Here is a 24,814-nt window from a genome sequence, read left to right on the forward strand (position 1 = left end):
AGACACACAGGTCAGTCAGGAAGACACAAAACAGACCGACATGCATAATACACACACAGACTGCTTTGGAGGGACAGCTAGTCATCATGCTTATTGTGACAAATTCAAATCTGACTATTTGCCAGATATATTGGGGCTCTTAAATAGCACAACTCTTTATCATAACAACAGTTTGTCATTATTTGCCAGGGAAAGCTTTGGAAAACTTCAGTTGACTGGACTAAGATTTGATCAGATTTTACACATGGAAATGTAGACTTATGATATTTTTGGGATTGAACAACACATTTGGTATTTTTCATTTATCAGTCTATTTATTGGGGATAAATCTTTATATATTCAAATCTATCTACAAACACAAAAAAAAAAAAAAAAAAAAAAAGAGGAAATCAAAGGTTCCCTTCCTAATAATGACTGTTAACAGATATTTCATTCATTTCATTTAATGGGTGTGTCACTGCCTTTAGCCAATTCAGTATTTTTTATACAGAAAATATATTATGGTCCTCAATGTTTTTGCTATTCTGAGAAACAATTGGATGCAATGATGTGACGCTGTTAAATAATTGTTTATAGCTCTACCAATACCAGCTGTTGTTCCACACCACAGATAAATCTTCCTCCTTTATTTTTTAATAGTTGTGTTTAAAATGTTCACTTTTATGTTATTAACAGCATCAAATCTAATATATATATTGTTTAAAATAGATTGTTTTCCTAGTATTTTTGTAGCCTACTGTACTTAAAGTAAAGATTAGAATATATACTTGGTTCTACCATTTGTGCAAAGAATCTGGAGTGGTACTTCTACTTGTAGTGGAGTATTTAAAGCACGTATGTGAAATTTCACATACTGATTTTATGTACTGTACGCTGAAAAGACACAGCGCCTTGTTTTACAGGAAAACGGCAGCTTCCAGGGTACGTCATCATCAGGCGACGTGCTGGGTCAACAAACGTGTACCCTTGTTATTTTCGCTAATTCACTGAAGTAAGTCCTCTATGATATTTACACGCAAGAAAGCTTGATATATTAACACTGAATTTGGCGAAAGTACTTTCAAATCCATTTGCAGATGCTTTGATACCACTCTTTATAGCTTAGCCATAGATTATATAAACGTGAGCTTAGCTAAGCTAAGTTTACTTCGTCACAGTAGCGATTTTAACATATTTCTTTTTTTCAGTTTGTAGGTTGCATCTCTTCAACGTAGCACTTCTTTGTTTTCCCAGTTCAGTGGTAATGAATCCATTAATTCGACGGAGTATTCCTCCGTCTGTGAGCACCCTTCTGAAAGACATCGGTCTAAAGCAGGAGTGGACTGAGACGGAGCCCAACACAGTGACCCGAGATGGGATTCTGCTTCCGTCCAGAGAAGCTGGACAAGAGGAGTTTCTAACGCCAGCGAAGACACAGGAGGAGGAGGAGGCTGCAGAAGATGGGTGCAACGCCAGGAGGAATGCAGTTTGCATGTTGTGTAACAGTAAACCCTCTTGTTACACCTGTCCTCGATGTAATCTGCATTACTGTGGCTTGGCTTGCTACCAGAGCCCTGATCACTCTGTTTGCTCTGAGGAGTTTTACAAAGAGTCTGTTCTACAAGAGCTGAAAAATATGGGTAAAACAGAAACTGAGGGGAAAGAGAAGATGCAGGAAATTCTTGTGAGACTCAGACAAAATGCTGAAAGGACAGAAGGGGGTATGGAAAGTTTGTTTAAAGATGCAGGCATTGTGTCAGATGACACGAACACAGGGGAGGAAGAGACGAGAGAGAGAGTGCAGGTTGTAGAGCTCTTGTCTAGGCTAGCAGAACTCCAACAGTCTGGAGAAGGGAGTGCATCAGAGATTGAGGATATTTTGAGAAAACTTCAAGAGATTGGAGAAGGAAAGCTGCTTCCTGGAGACATAGATGATGACACAGAGAATTTAGAGGAGGAGCTGGACTTGGCTGATCGCATCTCAGAGCTAGATATTGACAAACTTTCAGAAGAGGAGCTGTGGGAGCTTCTCAACAGTAAAGAAAAAGAGACATTTATCAGTCTGATGAAAGGTGGAGCTATTAGCCAGTTGGTTCCCTTTTGGAAGCCATGGTGGGAGAAACATGAGGATGTTGGGAGAGCACTGGTGGAGGTGCAAGCTGAGGAGGTGAGCAAATTGAAGACAGAAAGTCTGACAACTGTGAATGAACAGGAATTTGACAATATAGTCAAGACATCACAAGAGTTGGTTCAGAAGCAGGCAAAAACTTCTACAAAACTGAGAAAAAATAAAGTAAGAAACCCAAAGCAAACAAGCAAGAGTGACAATTCAAAATCTGCAGATTCCCATGTGCCTCCAATTTCTGCAAAAATTCAAAAGTTAAGCTCCTTATGTGCAAATCCATCTCCCCTGATATGTTATAGTTTGGTAAATGCACTTTTTGGCTACACCTTCACCCTGTCTCTGTTGAATGGGGACACTGATGCACTGATGTTTGAGTTTTGTGACACGATCCTTGCCCTGTCTGAAGCACTAAACTCAACCAGGGTGTTCAACTGTGTCCAAGAAGCCCTAGAATGTGCAGAAACTCAAATTTTGACTGGAGGATATCTCGACAAAGAGGATCCTCTGGCCCCACTTCGGGCGGTGGAAGCTGTAGCTCACATCATGACTGGGAGAGACAGAAAGGATGCCATAGGATACTGCCTGGCAGCACTGAGTCAGCTTCGCGCAGTACTTTCCCAGGCTAGAGCAGCTCTGTCGAAAGAAGGAGAGGAAGGGTCAAGGAGACAAAAGTACTTCCTGGCAAACAAAAAGTGTGAATTCTTTCAAGCCTGGGTGTTGGACAATACACACCAGATACATAGACTATCTATGGAGTTGTGGAATGAACACAGTAGAAAGGAGAGTTCAAGAAAAAGTATAAAGAAGGCAAAGGCTGTAGTTGAAGAGAAGTTAAAGAAAGGAAAAAAGAAGAAAAATAGTAAGTTGATTGAGGAGTTGAATTAAAGACTTTGTTGACTATATTGATGTTTGTAAAATGTAACAATTTAATAAAAAATGAAAACCTAAATGATCTAATTTTGAATTTCGAACGCTTAAAGGTAATTTCTGGTCTCAGTTTTCTATGGTTTTCAACAGTATGTTCAGGATAAGATTAGTGATACAGACCCCAGCTATACATGTGAGATCCTTTATTTCCCAAAGCCTTCATGATGAAACTACTGATTTACAGCTAAAATGATTAGTTCATCAATTAAATAGTTGACACAAATCTCTAGGCAAAATAGACAGTTTTTAGGTAACATTTTCCTTTCCTATTATGTTATTATTATTTTTTTTTTGGTCCTTTCGGGTTATCCCGTTTTGTTCAGGGTCGCCACAGCAGATCATTGTCCGCATGATTTGGCACAGTTTTTACGTCAGATGCCTTCCCTGATGCAACCCTTGAACCGGCACTGCACAGCTGGGGTTGGGAATGGGCTGTTGAACAGTTGGGGGTTCAGTGACACTGAATCCCCAACTGTTCAGTGTCACTGAACCCCCAACTGGAACTGGACCCCTAGCATTTTGACTGTAGAGCAAACAAAACCAAGCTTGAATATGTTCACATGACCTCCAGGACATTCAGACTTTTATAACAGTTATTAAATAACTTTTAAGTTGTATTGACTGACAATTGTTGTTTGCAACCTAATATGCTGCCCGAAGTTTTGTTTGTATTAATTAAAAAAAATACATGTGATAAAAATGACAAATGTAAAGCATAAACAGGGCGTAACATGTTTTTATACATTTTTGTCTTAAAGCCTTATTAAATTTACCATGTTCCAATGTAATAAAACAAAGCATAGGAACTTACAAGTGATGTGAATACTTTTTATTGCTTATTGTATATGAACTGTATATGAATATATGGCACTGTATGTGACTTTACTCAAAGTATTATACTACACAGTGGTCAAAGTGTCTCTGGGCAAAACACTGAACCCCTACCAGCCCATTCCCATCCCCAGCTGAGCTGGGTACAAGCCCGGTAGAAATTGGGGTGTAAAAACTGCCAAATCAACATGCGGACAATGATCCGCTGTGGGGACCCTGAACTCGGGGTATAAGGTGAAATGACAAAAAAAACAAAATCAATAGTGTAATCAATAATTGGTGATAAACTAATACACAAGAAATTTGTTAATTGTATTTTTAATAAAGGAGAGATATAAGTCAAAGCAGTCAAATTAATGTAGTAAAAGTTTATTTACCTTTGGTTTACAGTGGAATAAACAAGTTCTCCACTAAATTCTCAATTAAACTACACCTTGTGCACCTAAAAAATATAGTCACTGGCCACTTTATAAGGTACACCTGTACAATCTAATGCAATCCAAGCTCTTCCACGAATTCTTTTACTATGTTTATCAGTTTTTAGGTTGAAACTGTCAGGTGATAATTCTACTCTGTTTATTATTGAAGTCATAGTGGGTAGTAGAGTCTTTCTGCAGTGCAATATAAGACGAGGTGGTTGTAATTTTTTGGCCACCTCGTTGATTTATATTGAAAAAACTACCTCCACGCTCAATTTTAGATCTCGCGGTGCTTTTGACCGGTCACGTGGTTAATGTGTCCTTCCTCCACGCTGAGACTGAAAACATGGCTGCGCTCTTAAGATCAGCCCGGTTACTTAAGTTTTCGCCTTCTGGCGTGCTTCAGATCGCAGGAACCAAAATAAACGGACCGCCACTCACTCGGCTGTACAGCGGTGCTCTCGGGGGCAGAATCGGAGTTTGTTTCCGACAGATCCGACCTGCTTCGGGAAGTGTGCCCAGGTATCATGTAGCGTGTTAGCCGGTGTAGCTGTAACCCACGCGTGAAGCAGTAATGTCATTGAGGTTCAATGACAGTCATATCCACTAAAATATGAGCTGTGCTGATCAACGTAATGGGTTGGCATGTGTGGCATTATATTGGAACAGGGTTCCCACTTGATAACTTAACGTTACATAACGTTAGCTAGCCTTAACTGTAACGTAATGCGAAGGGAACATGGGGTTTTTTACATAAGATGATCACAAGTTGTATATTTACCTTTTTAGCAGTGTTTACAGTAATTTAATACAGTCCAAAAGCGATCATATACTAATAATATAACTGTTAGCAGCCTCAGTGTATACCCCAGTCTTACATTAGCCCAAGTTGCATCTTAACGCTTAGCGAGAGGACCTTCATTAAAGATTAGCATTAGGTTGTCATGTTTTAGCTTTTGTAGATGTCATGGTCACATTCAGAGATTAACATTTTACCAACGGATGACAGGCCTCGGGTAATGTTAAAGTTGCTAGCAGCTATTGTTGACTCTGCTGGGGAATTTTTCTTTCAAGGTCATAGCTCTTGACAAAATTACAAATGGGCTTTGAGCTGGCAAATCACCTATAGTTATTAAGTTACTGATTTATTAGCATCTATATTGTGCCTTCAATACTCCTTGTTGTATTTAGACAATTTAGTAATAGCTATTGTGATTTCTCACATGCACCCACAGACTATGTTTATTTCTCTGTGTGTCATCCTCTGTGTATGTTCTATTATGTTGCTGTATCCCTCTCTACTCTCTAACTCTGCTGTCACTGTCTGATCCTCTACAGTGGATATGTGTGGCCATATGCAGTGGGGTGTGTTCGTAGCTATGCTGTGGCCACAGAGCAGAAAGATGAGGCCAGCATTGCGGTGCGGTCCAAGCAGGCACAGCAGTTCGACTGGGCTCTGGCCAAGCTGGACAGTTCCGTGAGGAGGACTGGTCGCGTTACCAAGACTCTGCTACTGCGCATATTCCATGATATCTGCAGGACAGGTTGGTTCACTGAATGTGACAGAAGTAAAGATATGTCTGTTGAAGAGGTAGGGTGAAAGTTACTTTAAACTATGTAATCAAACTACTGATACTCTAGTCAGGTACTCTAGTCAGTTTCTGGAAGCCATTTGATAACTGTGAGAAACAAAAGTTGGTAGTGGTTTCAGGTTTGCAGGTTAGGGGATAGTTTGTTGCATCTTTACATTCAGATTAAACCATCAGACATTTAACACTAAATTGGTTTTCCCAAAAACTATGTATGATCAGGAAATTTTTAATCTGTTTTTATATATATATATATGACCATCTTTTGAACTGCAAATGTAACCATCTCATTAAAATATAACCTTAAATGTTTTTTATGGTGATAATAAATCAGATGTAAGGTGTTATTTTATGTTTATGATGGGAATGTTGGTTAAAAAAAACCTCCCTAGACGAGATTATGTTGAAATATTTGTTTTAAGATTAACTTTTAATCCATTCTTGTATTCGGTCTGTTTACAGGTTATCCTAGTGGTAATCAGGCCTTGTTGCTGCTACGTAGTTGTGGGTCCCTGCTGCCTGAGGTGCCTCAGAAGGAACGCACTGAGCTTGCACACCGTGTGTGGCAGAAGCTGCAGGAGCTAGGTAAAAAGCTGCAAAATGGGGACAGCCTAACAAATATGTTATTTAACCTATTGTTTTTCTGTTTATTGTTGCTAAAATGTGCATCATCATATGTTTGATCACAGGTATTCATAAGAATAGCCATCAGCTTTGGGCAATATGTAAATCACAATGTTTTTTTAGAGAAATCACTTTATGCTGTAGATGTTAATGATTTGCACATTGTCCCTCCCAGGTGCTCAGTATGATGTTAGTCACTACAACGCATTACTCAAGGTTTATCTGCAGAATGAGTTCAAGTTCTCCCCTACTGACTTTCTGGCTAAGATGGAAACGGCTAACGTCCAGCCTAACAGAGTGGGTAGCACCGTCCGTCAGCCAACACTATTAATCTTACAAAAACAGAGAGCCCTACGGACATATGCAAAGTTGTTTTTTGAAAATGGCACCAGACTTTTGCATTCATTATTTATTTTGTTTATGTTTTGCCCAGGTTACCTACCAGAGACTCATCGCAGCCTATTGCCAAAATGGTGATATTGAGGGAGCCAGGTGAGCAAACACTCTGCTCATAACTGCTTGATAGATGTTTGCAGAACAACATTCTAGCAACCTGAACTTCACTTTCCAAATATATCAATTGATATAATGTCACAATTCCAACATCTGCCTGTTTTTGAATGTTATTGTCCATCTGTCATTTTCTCAGTACCATATTGGGTTTCATGAAGGGCAAAGATTTACCCATCACAGAAGATGTTTTTAACTCGTTGGTGACAGGCCATGCTCGTGCCGGGTGAGTGTTAACTCCTTTTCTTCGTTTCATATACCGAATTTATTGACCTATCATAAGTGTCAGTGTTGGACTAATTATGTGTTGAACACAATGTCGTATTTTGCCATATGCAGTGACATTGACAGTGCTAAGAACATCCTGACTGTGATGCGAGGAGCAGGAATTGAACCAGGGCCTGACACTTATGTGTCATTGCTAAATGCCTACGCTGATAAGGGAGACCTGGAAAACCTTAAAAAGGTTTGTGTGTATTCAGTTAGTTGTCAAGATAATGGTGATGCATATTTTATCCAAGTAAGTTAGACACTAGTGGTTAATTTCTATTTTTCTCTCCTTTTACTACTTGTCCCTGTTTTCATCTCTTAATCTGCTCCCACCTTTACTTCATTGGTTTGGTTTTTCCCTGTCATCCTGTCTTCTTCCTAATTATTCTATCTCCCTTTTTTCTCTTCCTCTCTTTTCATTTTCTGTTCCTCACTAATCACCACTACAATCTTTTTTTTTTTAGACTCTGGAGACAGTAGAGAATTCAGACTGCACTCTGATGGATCGGGACATAATGCAGGTGATTTTCACTCTGGCCAAAGCTGGACACCAGCAGCATGTCCCAGAGATGGTGGAACGTCTAAGGCACGAGAGGGGTTATGTTCCAGGTATACATCCTCCTCACAACCCTCATGTTTTTCCACAGCACTGTAGTTTTCTGCAGCCTAAGTAATATGACTTAAAGACTGGGAAACTGTGTTTAGTTACTTTGTTGTAGTTATTTTCTACAATTAAATCTGGCACAAAGATCAAAAGAGGCACAGTTTTTACTGTTAAACTCTGGATAGACAAATTTATTCAGTACATAATGAAATGCCAAAACAGAAAAAATGCTTTTGTGAACGAAACAATGCATTTTAAGCTGCAGCATGTTTGTTAATGATTATTACATTTGCTAAATGTTGATAAAACTGAGAAAGGCAAAACACATGCCTGATTTATTGCACAGCTAACTAATCTGATATATGTGTATTCCTAGTGATTGTGTTTTGGGGCTGACAGGAGTCTGCACTTGCTTTTCATGTAGATGCCATGAACTTGTGTCTGAGTCTCATCACTGAGGGCCAGGAGGACACAGCTTTTCACATCCTGAAGACTTTCCCCACACTGCAGTCTGATAGCTTCAGCTTGGAATCACCCAACTTGGGCAACTTCTTTCTTAGACACTGTGTCAACATGGATACGGTACATGGGAAAAATAAATGGCTCACCCCTCGCCTAAACCCAGTCTTTTTAGATAGCCTCCAAAATTGATTCTGAAGTATTTTAAAGAATCAGTACTGATCAGTGTTTGGCCTTCGGGTTTAGCTAGCATTAGTTTTAGGATTTTGTTCCAGCAGATGTTGAGTGTTGGTGTCAATGTTTTGATGTAATGTTGGATTTCTGTGTGTGCACTGCAGGCAACAGAGAAGATCGGTGGCTACTGCAAAGAGCTCCAAGAGTCAAATCTGCATACTGCTCCACTGAGCTTCACTCTTTCCTGTAGTCTAGAAGCCAAGAAAACTGGTACAGCAGATACTTTTCTTTACTTGCAAACATATTCAAATAGTATTAAAGATACATTAACATATTGTAGAAAGCTGTTTTTATTTCTGTACATATGACCTCATCTGTCTGCCCTCTGTCCTGTTAACTTTTTTAATTCTATTGTGAATGTAACAATAAGTCTTTTAAATGAACACTTGTTTTGCAGGTATGTCTATAGAGTTGATGAAGATGTTAAAGGAGCAGGGCTTACCAATAAGGCCACACTACTTCTGGCCCCTCCTCACTCAGCATGTGAAGGACCACAACATAGCTGGTACAAACAAACACACAATTTCCGTTGTTTTTTGAGTGCTGCAGCTTTAAAACAAGGTTTTATTACATTGCCACTTTCTTTGGCCTTTGTTGAATAGCTCAAAATTGTGTAGTGTGTCATGGGCTAATGCTGTCCGACAGATGAGTAGATTTTAAAAATTAAACATTGAGAGTTGTCGTGACAAGCATATTTTTATCTCCTAAAGCCACTCCAGCCTCGTGTGAGTAAACCTCTTTTATATCTAAGAATTTATTGAGAGCGATGAATTCCTAAGAGCAATATGCTTAAACTTTGTACACAATGCGATGTAGAGTGGGATGGGTTTATTTGGTGGGTATGATATTAGTGGTTTATGAGCATGTGTGATATTTTTGTGTGATAGAGGGGGATTATGACTTCCTCGTCCTTGTGTACCAGAAAGAGCTTTTAAAGGAGAGTTTCCCTTAAATATTAATGCCTACACAGAGTGAACCAAGCGGGACAGATTTCAGTGGGCCCAGGCAGTCAAGGGCAAAGTGGTTTGATCCTGCTTGAGAGAGTTAGAATGAGAAGAGATGAAGTAAACACATTGATATATGCAAAAACGCACATGGGTTTTTCAGGTAAGCTGTGGGAATATGTTACAAAGTTTTAAAGTAGGCTCAAAGTATCAGCCACTATTGACAGATGTGCTCCAGACACTTTCACATTGTTCATTCATATTGCTCTTCCTGATCTACTGTGGTTGCATGTCTGGAGTGATTACTGTCCTTTTTGTCTTTTATGATGTGAAGTCCTTCTGGTTGGCAAGGGTCTTTGATTCTCTTTGTATTTTAATATATCTTAAACTGTATCTAAATATAGATTATTTACTCAGAGAAGTAAGGGGAAAAAATATGCCTAGGATAGGAACAGTTGGTCTGGTATTATTGTTTTTTTAGCAAGAGCTGATGTTTTACACATTACAGCCACTTTGACACTGTAGAGCATCTACTATAAGAAGAGAGGGGTGCCCAGTGGTTTTCTATGGTAATCTGAAGGATGCCCTCAGTAGTCTGGATGCAAATACAGTTCTTTATTAAGCCAAACATTTCTAAATCAAATTGTTTGCCAAAACCTCATTTCTGTTCTCATTTTACACCAGAAGTACATTTGTCAACACATCTCAAGCCTATGTTAAACCAAGATATCCCAGTTGTGTGTGGTTATTTTATGAGAACTTATTTGGCAGCATATAATTTGTATAAGTGGCTTTTGTCTGTATCAGGTGTTCAGTTCTGTTGATCAGAGGCATAGTTTAATATCAGCCTCTCTTCTTCTGCAGGTCAGAGCAGTAGCAGCATACACTGTTAAATTACATGCAACCTCAGTCATTATTTTATTTTTATTTTTTAAGTTTCCTTTAAAATCAGATGATATTGCTACACAAAATAATAGAGTTTAGTATTGGAAACTGTTAATTTAATTTACATTCTTCATATAGGCATGCTTTTATAATCATCTGTAACAATTTTCATTTCATATGCAACAAAGCTACATTTTTTTCATAACACAAAAACCAGAGCAAAAGGCAACTTATAAATCGTGTTTTTTTTTTCTTTTTTCTTTTCCCAGAACAGTTTGTTTTAACCTTTGCTGATGTAATTCAAACCATCTCTTTGTTGTTTCTTTAGCTTTTGACAAATTTCAATTTATGTACAAAGAAGGCCAATACCTGCTCATCCTGTGTTAAATATGCATTCATTAGTACATGAGCCAGCTTTATTTATTTATTTATTTATTCATTCATTCATTCATTCATTCACAAAATCTTTTACTTTTGTTGGATACTCACTTGTTAGTACTGTAATGCCTTGAAGTATTTCTTCTTCAGCTGCCACTTAAACCAACTTATTGACTCAGCTGGTGTAGTTTAAGAGAATATTTCTGTCTTTGCTGAAAGAAATAGTTACGTTTTTTATGTTTTTATGAGCTGTTGGTGGAACTCATCTCAGTGACAGATAGCCAGTATTTAGAGTCCTGTCAGAATTCACAACTCATTAGTGAATGTTCCCTGTCAAATGTGTTCAGCAGCAACTTGGCTTTTAAGTGCTTTATTTATGCTGAGCTCTAGCTCTCTCTTTGGGGTTTTTAGAGTGATTAATAAATTATGTATTTTCCCCCTGTTAGCTAATTGACAGCATTTGATCTGGCAGGAAATAGAAACTGGTTAGACAAGTGCGGCAGCGCTGCAGATTGACTGCTCTGTGCGGTCAAGATGTATTCTTCGTTTGAAAGAAAGTGAAGAAACTTACTATTTGCTCACACACTTGCTTGTTTCCGATGCTGTTTGCCTTAACCCTCATGAATGATGCAGCCTCCCTTTTATTTTCCTTCTCTCTTCCTCTCTCACATTCAGGAATGTGTGTGTGTGTGTGTGTCCACATTTGTGAAGGGGGGGCTTCTGAGGGGGCAGTGCAGGTGATGTGACTGATGCGGAGTGACTAGATTTCATGTAAATGCAAGCGCTTTGAGGGAATTCACTTTGGATTACGCGCCCCACTGTGCACGGCCCATGAAATATTAAGCGCTGTGTCACTTTTTGTCCACAGGTGTCACTAGCGGGCAGAGAGGCCAGAGCTGTGGAATTGCAGAAGCGCAAATGGGGGTGGGATAAGTGGGGGTGGGGGATCCCTGTTGCATTTTGATGAGGTGTGGATTTGGTGGGTTTAGCAGAAGCATATGCCAAGCCGTACTTCCCACCTGCCACCAGCTAGTCACCGCTTGTCAGTCCTCGCAGCGCAGCATGGTCTTATCACTTCTGACATAGTGGTACAAAAAAAAAAACAGAGAGTGAAGAGAAGACTAAAGAGGAAGAGTAGTTTTTCTGGCCTTGTGCGTTTTGGTTGATGAGAGATGTAAAGGCTCCCTTGTCTGCTTTGCTTCCTTTACTGGTTATCACTCCCAATCACTATTTTATCTCCCTATTTGTCAAGTGGAGTGCATTAAAGAAGCACTGTATTTCAGTCTTTATACACTTTATCCTAACCTAAGTTACGTTATATCTTCGGAAGAGATATTAAAACAAAAATGAGTAAAAGTAGAGGACCACATTGCACCTCCATAAAATGAAAATGTTCTTGTACACACTTTGTTTTCAAATGAAACCCCACCATTGCCTTACAGCAAACACGGTCTACCTTTTACAGACACAGAGAGATGGAGAGACAGATGGTGTTGGAGGCGAGAGAAAAGGAGAAGTGACAGGTACTCATGTCTAAGGATGGGAGAGGATGACAGGGACCAGTTCACTCCACTTCTCTTTTCCTCTCTTTTTTCCATCCTCACTTCTCATCTGTGACAGTTAACCTGAAGACATGAATCTGATGATGATATCTTGTGACCACTGCCATGCTTAACTCACTACTTTGATACTTCTTGCCTGGATGGTTGTCAGACTCTGTGGTGACTAACCTGGAGAGACCTCTACTCCTCTCACTTCTCTTTTGCTGAGTCTCTGTTTGTATTTAGAGTGGAAAGCAAAAAAGGCTACCCACACTGAAAGATGGTGGAATAAAAAAATACATATTGGAAGAACTGTACAAGCAGTATTACATTATATACTTATTTTAGGTTGCATCTTCTCTTTGTTGCTCGTTTTCATGTCACTCTCTTAGAGAAGTTGCAGCAAGTTCATAGTAGACTGTTGACACATGACTCATACAAAGATTGTGAAATAACAGCACTTAGGGACATGTGAATTTGCAAGTTAACCAGTAGAAAATGAGGGGGGTTACTGCACCCGCTGTAAAACATAGTCTGATATGTAACCACCTCCCATCCTATTTGTTTCCACGATTTCCAGTTTTTGTGTAAAACTAAGCTGACTGGCTGCAGGTGATGACACATCTATACTGTATATATGATGTTTTTTATTTTTTCCCTACAAAGTGAGTAGTGGCAATCACAGGCATAGAGATTGCATTCCCTAATCCCCCGACTTCTACAGCAATAGGTATGAGCTTATAAATGAAATTTTAAAACTTAGCACAAACTACCTGGGATTCAAAGACTTAAATGCTCCTGTTGCTCAAAACATGCCAGCATGCTTGTTGGAAAACGGAAAAGTGCTGATCATCTTGAAAGCTCACGTGCAGAAGCTAGAAAGTGAAACCCGAAAAGTCTGTCTTACACATTTATACAACTCTCCATTCACTTGTTTTGTGTCTCTCTGGCTGACTCGGAATATGATTATGGATTATTCAGGAGGAAAGCAGGTGCTCCCTCTTCCCTTTCATAAAAAGATGCTGGATGAAAGCGATTAGAGGGTAAGAATGGAATGATGGACCGCAGATCGGATACATTCTCCATTGAGAAGAAAGAGGAAGATCCCTTGTTCACTTTTTCCTAAAAAGGAGGGCAGATGGATAGTGAGAGGGGCAGATGAATGCGTGATGTGGACGGAGGGGAAGGCAGGATAAGTGGAGTGGTTCAGGTAGCCCTACCTGAGAGAATACAGCCCCAGCCGTGGGTTTTAATGGCGTATAAAAGCCTGATACTCATGGTTTATTCAGGTAAAGAGAGACTGCCAGGTGAACACATATATCCCGAGAGGGTACAGAAACACAGAATTGTATGTATGTGTGTGCGCGCGTGTCCGTGCACAGCATCACGAGGTGTGTTAACTCAAGGAAGCACTTAGGGCAGTTTGCTAAAGTCCACATGGGAACAAGGTGTATTGGTACACTGCATTCTAGATGCAGTCATAGAAATCTTACAGATGCATTGATATTTCTGTCGTAAAACTATATAGCAAGACAGATGGAGATGTGTGAATACACTCATTTAGGTCCACGTCCTCTGTGGGCCTGCTTCCAGACATGCATGCAAAGTGCTGCAGTGCCTCGTCTATATGTGTGCACGCTCACAAATGCACAGACAACTTGCAGGCATATTGAGTGTGTGTGAGTGACTGTTCCATATGCATGTGGCTGTTTTGGCCTCCTTCCCTGGGGCAGGACCCCCAGGCCCTGCTGGAGAGCAGGGTGATGGTGAGTCTACTTCAGGCCAAGTGCATGTTTATGTACATGTACCCGCCAGTCTAAGGTAGAGATGTAGCAATTATATGTGTATATGTATTCACAGAGCACTGAAATTTGTTTCTATAAAAGTGCAGCATGTGATTATATTATATGTGATATACATGAAATAAAATATATTTAGATCTGTCACTTCCTCTTTATGATGTTCTTAAAGACATATAAATAATGAAATAAAATGACAAGAAAGTTTGTTTTTATGATTTTAAAAACAGCTTAGTTACAGCTTGAATGTCTTTGTTTGTTTGTTCTTTTTTTGGGTGGGGGTGGAGGTTTATTTTAATTTCAAAAAACCATCTTGGAATTTGGATTTTTTCTGGTATTTGTTAGACTGTGGGGCAGGAAGGTAGAGCGGTTGTCCACCAATCTCACAGTTGTTGGTTCAATCCCCGGCTCCTACGGTCACATGTCGAAGTGTCCTAGAGCAAGACACTGAACCCCGACTTAGTTGCTCCCGGTGAGTGTTGGCCAGCTGCATAGCATCTTCCCCATCTGTGTATGAGTGCGTGTGTGATTGTCAGTGCGAATGGGTGAATAAGAAGCAGTGTAAAGCGCTTTGAGTGCCAATAGATAGAAAGGCGCTATATAAGTGCAGACCATTTACTTGATTTGCGCATAGTTGTGTTAAAGACATTTTTTTTAAGAAAAAATAATCGCATAATCTGAGTAAAAACCATCTCTGATATCATTTGTGTGTGTTTTGTAGGTGTGGTGGAGTTGGCAAAGGTCATGCAGGAGTTTGATGCGTCCCCTGATGTCGAAACTTTGTCCAACTACATCCTCCCTGTCTTTGATAACCTGGAGGCAGCTCGACTGGCACTTAAGGTAACATGTGCGTGTGTGTGTCTGTGTTTAGATTAGTGCTTAAGGCAAGGTTTTTGCTGAAAAAGGTGATTATTTTTTCTGTTTTCAGGCTGTAGGTGTCTCTATAGACTCTGAAGGCTTCTTGACTTCAGAGGTTCGCTCGTTGGCTGTTAGAAACCTCTCTGAGCTCTACACCCAGTGTATGTCAACACAAGCACACTTTCACTCTCTCTATATAGAATACACACACACACACACACACACACACACACACACACACACACACACACACACACACACACACAATGTGCTCATCGGGCCTTTTAAGAGATTAGTTTGGGTGAATTTGTAAAGAATGAGAGGCGCCTTAACTGGAAGAAGAATGGGATAGAGACGGTTGTTAAATAATGAATGATTCTTCCTGTTAAGTCTTTTAACTTGTTTTAGACTCAAACATCAACCCTATGATCCTCTATTTCCTCCAGGTTTTTTTTTTAATTTTTTTAAAAAAGGCTTTAGCAACCAAAAATGCCAAACCTTTGCCGCTTTTGGCTTCTTTAATTTTGAGAGTGTGCAGTAGTTTGATGTTTATATCACTCTAAAAGGAACAAAAATGAGCTAGAAACAGGTTGTAAAGATCATGTATTCCACACTCTTCTGCTTTAATCGCTCTCTGTGCCCATTTCTAGTATCGGTTCCCTCCTTCCCTTCATTGGACCTCAGTGTGTTCCGTGGCAGCCTCATCTTGGGCTTCAGAAAGTGAGTTCATTGCCATGTTTCCTATTCCATATTTGTCCATATTTTGCCTCATAACTTCTCACTAGTATTTTACGAAGGCCTGTAGCAGTATGGAGGTCATTGCAGCATACGCTATGAATATGACATGTGCAGCCTATCACACCATTTACACTGGGTGTGTATGTGGTCAGCTGCAGGAAAAACTCTGTGTCACACACACAAATGTACATACGCCTCATGCATATGGAGGCCATCATCCCTTCATTGCCCCAAAGCACCGTGGGAGATATGTAAATTAACAGATGCCCACTACTGGCCTTCATACCCAGACCCCCTTGATCTCACACTCTTTTTCATTCTCTCTCTCAGGCACACACAGAAATAGCCCTAAGACCAGGGTCTGACCCGTGGGCTTTTGTTTAAAGGGTGTTTATGAATATTTACAGTTTAAATCCACACACCCATTCAAAATCACCTTCTGACTCTGAGCCTCGCTCAGAGCCAGAGCAAGAGAAAAGTGCTGACTCGTCTGTAGGGACCAAAGTTATTTATTTGACTAAAAAGCCGAAATAAATTCAGCGGAACTCCTTACTTTTCATTGAGTCAATATAACCTTAACCTTAAGTTTTGTGTTGCAGTATTGTTACACATACAGCATACATACAAAGTAATAAGATGTTAATGAAGCGATACAAAATGAAAATAAAAATAAATGTGTTAATTGGATGTTGATAATTCAACTATTATAATTTTTAAAAACAGGTAATGGTTAACTGTTAGAAATGCAATTTGTATTCTTGCTAAATGGTCACTTTATTATTAGATATCATAAGATCAAAGCAGAGTTCAGAACTCTTGGTAGCATAGTTTTAGACATTTTAGCTTAAGGACATGAAAATTATGGAAGTAAAGTACTTTTTTTCTTTCATGTTAAAAGATCCACTGTAGCTTATACAAATTTTCAGACAAATATGAAAAAATACACAGTTGTTTCCAGAGAGTTTCAGCTAATATGAAAAGCCTCAATAATTTTGGTTTACCAGGTTTTAGTGCTGGAAACTCTGTGTACATTTTCACATTTTGTATTTTAAGTCCATATATGTACTACTTATTTGCCTTGTTTTTTTGTGGTTGAATTAGCTCCCTCTTCTCTCTTTGCTTTGCTCTCACTGCCTTAACACACAAACACACACACACTCACACACTCTCTCTCTCTCCTGACTGTTAGGTTGCCTGACAGGGTCATAATTGGGCTTGTCACTTGGGTGGGTGTGTGTATGTGTGTGTGTGTGTGTGTGTGTGAGAGAGAGAGACAGAGAGAGAGAGAGCATGCACTGTGTCATTGCAATGCGGGACCTGCCCCTGTCAAAGACAAGGTCAGGGGATAATTTAATCATTAAAGACCTCTTCTACTCTCATCTCCCCCACTCTACCAACTAGCTGACAACGCCAGAAATGTCACACATTGTCATCATTTACCGCGTGTGTGTGAGAAAGAAAGTGAGTCAGTCTTTCATGGTTTCCCAGGCTTTTGTGCTGCCGTCTCTTCTCTTTTTTGTATGTGGGATGGAGTGTGTCAAACAGTGAAATCCGTGCTCTTGCTTGTTTTATTGTAATGTATGACACTGTCAGTTCAGTTGAGTATTATGGCTACATCATTTAAATGTAGTTTGCTGTGTTAAAATGCATACATAAATGCATTCATACATTTATTCTGATTATCAGTAATCCATTTAAGTATTTACCAACTGTAAATTCCAGTATGTAGTGCATAGGTAGCAGGTTTTTATAAACAGGGCACCATATTAGGAAACAGATTTTTGCAAAACTAATACACTCAAGGAAAATAAACATGCTCACTTGAATTTTTATATAGCCCTCTGTGAAAAAAAGCATATTTTTAAAGTATAAATGATAATTTATGAGAAAACTAAATGGCAAAGAAAAGAGTAAAAATTACAGCTATGTTGAGTTAGTAGGGCTTGAGTATTTCTTTTCTTTTAAAGAAGCAGGCAAGCCGTAAAGACAGAGAATAAATCCATGCTTTATAAGTTTGTTTAATGGAGAGGGTCCTTTTTAAGACATTTATTTTCAGAAAAGTTCATGTAAAAAGTTTTGCTCATGAGCAAATCGCTCATTTCCTGACTTGAGTGTGAGTGACTTGGATGTTGGTTGGATGCTCATGTCTTGTCCTCTACTGCCCCCTGCAGGTCTGCTGATGTGGATAGCATGGTGAAGGTAAGATGGTAAAACTTATTCTCCTTGGCATGACCAAATGATGGCTTGTTTCTTACAACAATACCTATGATGGGCAATTTAGTCGCTATGTACTGAAAACTTAGGAAAATATCCAACATGGCAACTTCATCTGTTGCCTGTTATCCCAATCCCTTTACTTAGCACTTAAAGAAGATATAAGGAAGGATGTTTAGTTCAATTAAAAATGCTTACTCATTCTTTAAGGGGCAATTTCAAATGATGCAATCAGGGCAACTACAAGTTCAGTAAAATTGTAAAGTAACATCCTTGTCCAGTTATGTGTTTGAAAAGTTGTTTTTTGTTTGTTTGTTTGTTTTCTTTCCAGATTACTGAGCTATTATTCAAAGATGAGCGGTTTTCTCAGGGAAGCTCCAAGCCAGCTGGTAAGAAAACATTTTATAAATATTGTTCTTGCTGAAGTCAGGACACTCTAATGTGACAATGTCCCTGGGACTCTGTGGTGGGTGTGTGTGTGTGTGTGTGTGTGTGTGTGTGTGTTTTAGAAAGAGAGAGAGAGAGAATGCCTGAGTGTGTGTAATCTATCACACATCAGTGTTCAAACTTGCAATATGCAGTCTCTGTCTCAGTCTGTCACCTTCCAACTATAATGCACATGACAGAAGAATGCTGTGTGTATGTCTGTGTATATGTTCAGTCTCAGTGGCAGTAGACTGCTGACCAACACACTCTTCATCATGAACACTCTGTGTATGTATTTCCGTATGTGTGTTTGTGTGCATGTTGGTGAAAGATCTGCTTTCTCTGTCTGTGGAAATGGCAACTGGCTGCTGACACAGCACTGAACAGTTTAAGAGTGTCTTTGGAGATGCTGTCCTGCTATGACACACAGTTTGTGTGTATCTGTATGCATGCACCCATGTGTGGAGTGCTAATATTGCTGTGTGTGTGGTACAGAACGAAACTGGTTTGTGTTCTGGTGGCAGCGATGGAGACTGTTGTCCATGTCATATCCCGTTAGATGACATCTGCAAGTGTGTGTGTGTGTATATGTGTGTGAGAGAGAGAGTTTTAAGTAGGATGAGGCTGTCACTGCCAGCCTTCACATATTCACTCACACTCCACTCCGAAAGCAGGCCTTGTCAGCAGAAAAGAAGCACAAACACACACTCTGCAGACATTACAGAAAAACGGTATAAATGCCAAAAATTGATTCAGTGACTGACGTGGTAACAAATGAAATATATTCCCTGGACAACGGCTCACTCTGTGTGCGCATGTGTGTGTGTTTCTATCCCATCCAGAAGCAACATCCTTCTTCTTGTACAATTTGATTGACAGCATGTCAGAGGGGGAGGTGCAGGCACAAGAAGACAAACTGCGGAAATTCCTCAATCAACTGCAGTCTCAGGTACACACACTCACTGACAAGGTTATGAGCACAAACACTCATCCCTATGCTAAAATACTGCATGTTTGTTTCATTTACAAGTTCCTAGTTTGAAAGGTCTTGAAGTAAGATGATTTGCAGCATGTTATCCGACTCGGCAGAATATTGACATTTTACACACAGTACAGGTTACAGTCATGTGACCTCCTCCCTGTGCACCATTTCTGCATAGTGAAAGTTTGAGTAGGGACATCCAGGCATATTGTGGAAGATTAAATCAAGTTTTGTACTTTTTGGTTAAAGGCCATGTCTTAACTGGCCATTTGGAGTTTAGTCACAACAAGCAAATTTCAACTATACTGTTTCTATTAACAATAGACAAAAGCAAGTACTCCTATCTTTATGAGAAGCTAAAATTCATGATTAATGTGCTTTTCTTGATAAAATGACTTAAACAAGGGATTGAAATACACACAACTAATCAGTTATTGTTTCAGCACTACTTCACATACAGTTTACTACTCAACAAGAAATCTTAAATTGGCAAAATGGATGTAACTGAAAAATAATTTGTTATACAGTTGAAATTTTAGAATTCTTCACAGAACGTCCACGTGACATTGTTTTCAACAAACTCAAGTGCCAGTTCCTTGACTGCTTCTAGTGGTGGGGCGACTGGCGCAGGAAGGTAGAGCGGTTGTCCACGAATCTCGTAATTGTTGGTTGAATCCCCGACTCCTCCGGTCACATGTCGAATGCCCTTAAGGTTCAGTGTCTTGCTCCTTGAGCAGTTCAGTGTCTTGCTCCTTGAGTTGCTCCTGGTGAGTGTTGCCAGCTGCATAGCAACTCCCCAATCGGTGTATATGTGTGTGTGTGATTGTGAGTGTGAATAAGAAGCAGTGTAAATCGCTTTGAGTGCCAATAGGTAGAAAAGCGCTATATAAGTGCCATTTACCATTCTAAAGCCACAATTGACATAACAATTGACACTCATTCAAAGCCTTATTACTGTACTTCTTTGTGTTTATTTTGCTTGGCTACTCTTCAAACTCAACCTTTTGGCATTTTAAAACAAAATTTCCAACAGGTCCAGCTCCTGTTGTGCTGATCGCTGCTCTGATGATGACTATTTTCTTCCTCTTGTTTCTCTGCCGCTCTGCAGAATATAACCATTTCAGGAAACATCTACAGAGGCATCAGGAACCTTCTCGAGTCTTACCACGTCCCAGAACTCATCAAGGTGTGCAAATTTTCTTTTTCTGTTGCTTATAAATTCTCCTAATGCACTCATAGTATTATGTAGCTCAACTTTAAAATTACTGAAAGTCACAAGCATGTGTAGAGAAGACAAAACCAAAGATTTGGTAACACTAGATTAAGGTTGTAGTTGTTTTACTTATGTTTCTGTACTTTTAACTGTGTGTGTGTGTTAGGATGTTATTGCTTTGGTGGACCCCAAAGACAGTGTGTCAAATAGCGCTGTGTCAGCTGCTCCTCGTGTAACTGTAAGTACAACACAATGTTCAAAATACACTAAAGATGCAACATAATAGTAATTTCCTATGTATATACGTTGGCTTTCAAGGGAAACAAAAGTTTGCCTCATTATTTCTCTAAATGTTTTTCATATGGTAACAATATTTTCAAGTCCTGTGGCTAAATCAAACTAATGTGTTGTATTTTGTGTGTGACAGTACAAGCCCATTTAGCCCATTTATTGCAGTTATGTGTATATAAGTATCTAATATTGGCGGTGTCTCTCCATCAGGGAAGTGAGGAAAAGCTGTTGGCTCTTGAGAAGAAATTAGCTGAACTTAAAGCAGAGAATCTACCATTAGGTTCTGTTTTCAAACAAACCCTCCAGGCTCTCTGTGCTGAAGAGGTACGATTTTTTTTTTAATACAGACAAACAAACAAACAAAAAAAAAATATATATAGAGTCACTTTGTGACTCTGATGGTTCTGTTTTCTGATCAGAATCTGCAGCGTGCCCTTGAGCTGAAGCAGCAGCACGAACAAGAGATGACAGCCGCCTGCTACGCCACCCTCATCAACCTGTGTTGTCGCCACGACAATGTGGAGGAGGCGCTCAACCTGAAGAGGGAAATGTGAGTGGAGCCGGATACACGCACACAAAAGACAGTGCTGCAACCAGTAGTAGGCCATTAAAGTTTAACTTGAGTGGTATTAGGGGAGACGTTAATGCAGGGTCCAACCACTCTGACTCTTTCTTCCTCCCTGCTTTCTTTCTCTTCAATCACTGGTCTCAGCATTAGACTGAAGTCATGCAAGAGAACGTGAAGTAGATGAGTTCTTAAAATGTTTGCATGATAATGTAGTGTTAATCTAGTGTGTCTCTCACCGTCTCTTTCTTTAGGAGTCGTAAGGACTCATCAGTAGCATTGGATGCCAGTAAATACATCGCTTTGGTCAAGTTGCTTTCCAAGAATGACAGAGTGGACGGTAAGTTCTTCCAGGGCAGCTTATTATTTTCATTATGCATTAGTTTATTTATTTATTTATTTATTTTTTATGAATCCTTTATCAGGTAAAACACATACACCACAACTTCTCCAAGCCAAGATAACCTATTGAAACTTCTTGTTTTTTCCAGCCAACTTTCCAAAACTTTTTGGTGAAGGATTTGAGGTTTAGTTTAATCGATTATCACAGTTCTACTTAACTTTCTCTCAATTGATTCTTTGACTAATCTCACCAGTACTTAGTTCCACACTGCTCGTTCTCTGATTATAAGCCAGATCAAAGAAGATCAGGCTTGAATTTACGAAGGCATGTGAATGTATGTGTCACCAACTCTGTCAGAATCTTTCTCCCTCCCTAAAACCACATTAGCCGGCCATTTTCAGAATGCTACGGTGGATTTCCTTCAACCCATCGAAGACCCAATTACCATCAGTTTTGCCGGTCTGCTTTTTGCACACAATGACAGGCAAAATGTTTCCCTTGTCTGTCCTCGCCTTTCCTCTCCTCCCCTTCGATCCCTCTCTCTGACTTCCTCTCTGTCTCTCTATGTGACCAGTTCTGTCTCCACTCATGTCACCCCCCCCCCACCCAGACCTACACAGACACACCCGCATCAGTGAGAAAAGAGAGTGGGGGGTAAATTATAGGACTGCAGGGATTTTTTTTTAGATTTATTGAAATCTGCCTTGATGTTAATGGCAGATCATGTTCACCGAAGTGCTTGAGCATTACACACACAGACACACTGCGACACATGGATTTGCATGTGAATTCAAGCAAAAGGCATTTGGTGGGCACCATGGTTAGTTTGTGTGTGTGTGTGAGTGTAGCCAGAGCTAACATGTTTGCCATTAGCCTGAGTGTGCATATGAAGGGGACGCTTGTCAGCTATATTAGCACACATGGCTGACCTTGACATTAGCCCGTCCCCACCCAGATGCTGGGCCGCCTGGCTGCCATCACACACCAGACCCAGCTGAAGATCATGTCTTCTGGCATCTGGATGCATTTCTCAGCACTTGTAATATCCAGGAAATTTTGGTTTTGCCCTCCTTCCACCTTTGCTCTTATATTATTCACTATAATGACTTGCTTACCTTTACTATTTTTTAGCTCATCTATTTTTCGCTAGAAAATGATGGTCCAAACAATAGCAACTAAATATATAAAACTAACTTCCACACATTAAGGTAATATTACTAATACAAACGATACAATAAAGCCACTCAAAATGTTCTTAAAATGATAATACTTATTTGGCTTTCGTTTGTTTTTTGTTTTTTTTACTTATTTGCTGATACAAATATTATTAGATAACCTTTTTGTATATACCATACCCAAATCCTTGCATCTGTTGATCCTCAGATGCAATGAACTTGCCATACTTGTCAACAGGGGTTCCTGGAGTCTGAACACCCTCTTTACCTTCTTTCTTCCTCTGTCCTGTCTGTCCGTTTTAAATACACCTCTCCTCTACTACTTAGTATCTTTTTGACCTGCCCTTGCTCCTCTGCATCCACCTGTCCATCCTCCAACTTTAGTAAACACAACTTGTTCTGGCTTTAGGTGGTTCTGGACTCATCTTTGGTGCTGCATGTGTGTTTTTGGGAAAGAGACATCACTAGCAGTCAAGTCATGGAACATTAGATGAACCATTGGGCTGTGTGATGTTTGTTTACCTGGCCTGTCTGCCTCCCTGTCTCTTGGTTTGTGTGTCTGTGCGTTATTGTGTGTTTGTGTGTGTGTTCTGGCTTGCTTTGCTGGCCATGATGCTCGGCTGAGCTGATGGATATGCATACTGGCTAAACGGAAAGATAAAGTGAGAAATGGAGTGGGGAATGAGGAGGGGTGGACTTGGATAGTGGATGGAGGCATGTTAGCTAGTGTAGCTCCATTTGGGCAGATCAACTCCAAGCCAGTGGTCTCAGTGATTAGCGGGTCTGTCAGACAGTGATGGAGAGAAGTGCAGATAGAAGAAGGAAGGCAGGGAGACATGGGGAGAGACACAGAGCACAGACCGTGAATATGTTCCATCTGAACTGATAAACAGTACAAACATGACAGCAGATTGGCTGATTACAGGGCAGCTGTTTAATGTTGCTGCTGCCATCTGTGATTGTATTGTTTTCCCATGCAGCCATTGTTCTGTTACTGATCAGTGATTTCTTGTCTACCTTAGTTTTTTTTATTTTTCCTTGGCTTTCTCTTATTTGATCAAATCCACTATAATTTAATAGAACATCCTTTTTTATTTTGTCTCCCTGTACTGACTATTAGACATGTGAAACACTGTGGCAACCAAACCTGAGACATTAGCTTACTACACATTTAGCACTCACTGGCTTCAACAAAGACACCCCAGGCCTGGCCTTAAAATTCTCTAGGAATGCTTCATTGCTTGATGCGAACGTTGGCTGCAGATGCTTTTATTTGGCCTTGAACGCTAGTAAATTGCTCAACTGAAGTTGCTTTTGATCTCAAAACTACGCTATACGCTACATAAATACGATATAGAGAAAAAGGTGAGCAGGAACTTACAACTTTCTAAATGTCTATTGTTCGAGGATGCATTTACTGCAGAAATGTAAATTGCGGTGATAAAAGTGCAATATATTACCACACTAGTGTCAGAGCCCAGTAACAAAGCCCATTTTCGTTCTTATCACTTGTCGAGCCCCCGCAGTTCACCAAAGTTATCCCTCTGATGAGCTTCAACCCCCTCTCATTGTCCTCCCTTTAACTCCTTCTCTGTTTAGTAATGTCTCCTCCATTGCCAGTCAACCCCACTCAACCATTCCTCCCTCTTATTTTTCCCCTGTCCCATTAAATCTGTGACAGCGTTTGGTTCCCATCGCCATAACAACTGGCACAGAGAGGGAGAGTTGGAGAGACGGACTGAAATTAGGATGCCAAAGCTCTCACCAGTTACCTTGTCGCTCAGCCCATGTCTGTGGTTGTGTGTATGTATGTGTGTTAGTCTGTGTCTCTGAGTGTGTGGGTTCCCAGTAAAGAGGGACACTCCTGTTTGAGGAGTTTGCTATATTACTA

General features: G+C 39.9%; 2 protein-coding genes across 3 annotated transcripts in view; both read left to right on the forward strand.

Moving 5' to 3' along the window:
- The first annotated feature begins 835 nt into the window (after nucleotides 1–835).
- Nucleotides 836–4,098, forward strand: znhit2 (zinc finger, HIT-type containing 2). 2 transcript variants are annotated; one of them, XM_067515458.1, is made up of 2 exons: nucleotides 836–991; nucleotides 1,188–4,092. In XM_067515458.1, the coding sequence occupies exon 2, from the start codon at nucleotides 1,244–1,246 to the stop codon at nucleotides 2,987–2,989; it is 1,746 nt and encodes a 581-aa protein (XP_067371559.1). In that variant the 5' UTR covers nucleotides 836–991; nucleotides 1,188–1,243; the 3' UTR covers nucleotides 2,990–4,092. The 2 variants fall into 2 exon arrangements, with proteins under 2 accessions (XP_067371559.1, XP_067371566.1); XM_067515465.1 differs by having other exon boundaries at nucleotides 901–991; nucleotides 1,234–4,098.
- A 495-nt stretch (nucleotides 4,099–4,593) lies between these two features.
- Nucleotides 4,594–24,814, forward strand: part of lrpprc (leucine-rich pentatricopeptide repeat containing) — a 49,543-nt gene continuing 29,322 nt past the window's right edge. The window contains exons 1-22 of the mRNA XM_067515475.1: nucleotides 4,594–4,803; nucleotides 5,620–5,825; nucleotides 6,333–6,455; nucleotides 6,670–6,791; nucleotides 6,928–6,986; nucleotides 7,144–7,230; nucleotides 7,344–7,470; nucleotides 7,739–7,883; nucleotides 8,303–8,460; nucleotides 8,676–8,781; nucleotides 8,969–9,076; nucleotides 14,840–14,958; nucleotides 15,047–15,137; nucleotides 15,627–15,696; nucleotides 17,886–17,913; nucleotides 18,260–18,317; nucleotides 19,197–19,303; nucleotides 20,445–20,522; nucleotides 20,716–20,787; nucleotides 21,051–21,164; nucleotides 21,260–21,390; nucleotides 21,660–21,745. Coding sequence (XP_067371576.1) covers nucleotides 4,628–4,803; nucleotides 5,620–5,825; nucleotides 6,333–6,455; nucleotides 6,670–6,791; nucleotides 6,928–6,986; nucleotides 7,144–7,230; nucleotides 7,344–7,470; nucleotides 7,739–7,883; nucleotides 8,303–8,460; nucleotides 8,676–8,781; nucleotides 8,969–9,076; nucleotides 14,840–14,958; nucleotides 15,047–15,137; nucleotides 15,627–15,696; nucleotides 17,886–17,913; nucleotides 18,260–18,317; nucleotides 19,197–19,303; nucleotides 20,445–20,522; nucleotides 20,716–20,787; nucleotides 21,051–21,164; nucleotides 21,260–21,390; nucleotides 21,660–21,745 — 2,371 coding nt within the window. The 5' untranslated portion in view covers nucleotides 4,594–4,627. The remainder of the gene's footprint in view (nucleotides 4,804–5,619; nucleotides 5,826–6,332; nucleotides 6,456–6,669; nucleotides 6,792–6,927; nucleotides 6,987–7,143; nucleotides 7,231–7,343; nucleotides 7,471–7,738; nucleotides 7,884–8,302; nucleotides 8,461–8,675; nucleotides 8,782–8,968; nucleotides 9,077–14,839; nucleotides 14,959–15,046; nucleotides 15,138–15,626; nucleotides 15,697–17,885; nucleotides 17,914–18,259; nucleotides 18,318–19,196; nucleotides 19,304–20,444; nucleotides 20,523–20,715; nucleotides 20,788–21,050; nucleotides 21,165–21,259; nucleotides 21,391–21,659; nucleotides 21,746–24,814) is intronic.

This window comes from Channa argus, chromosome 1, assembly GCF_033026475.1.
Source record: "Channa argus isolate prfri chromosome 1, Channa argus male v1.0, whole genome shotgun sequence".
NCBI classification, from domain to species: Eukaryota; Metazoa; Chordata; class Actinopteri; order Anabantiformes; family Channidae; genus Channa; species Channa argus.

Coding starts and splice junctions, on each gene's coding strand:
- znhit2 (XM_067515458.1), top strand. CDS start 1,244: ATGAATCCATTAATTCGACGGAGTATTCCTCCGTCTGTGAGCACCCTT.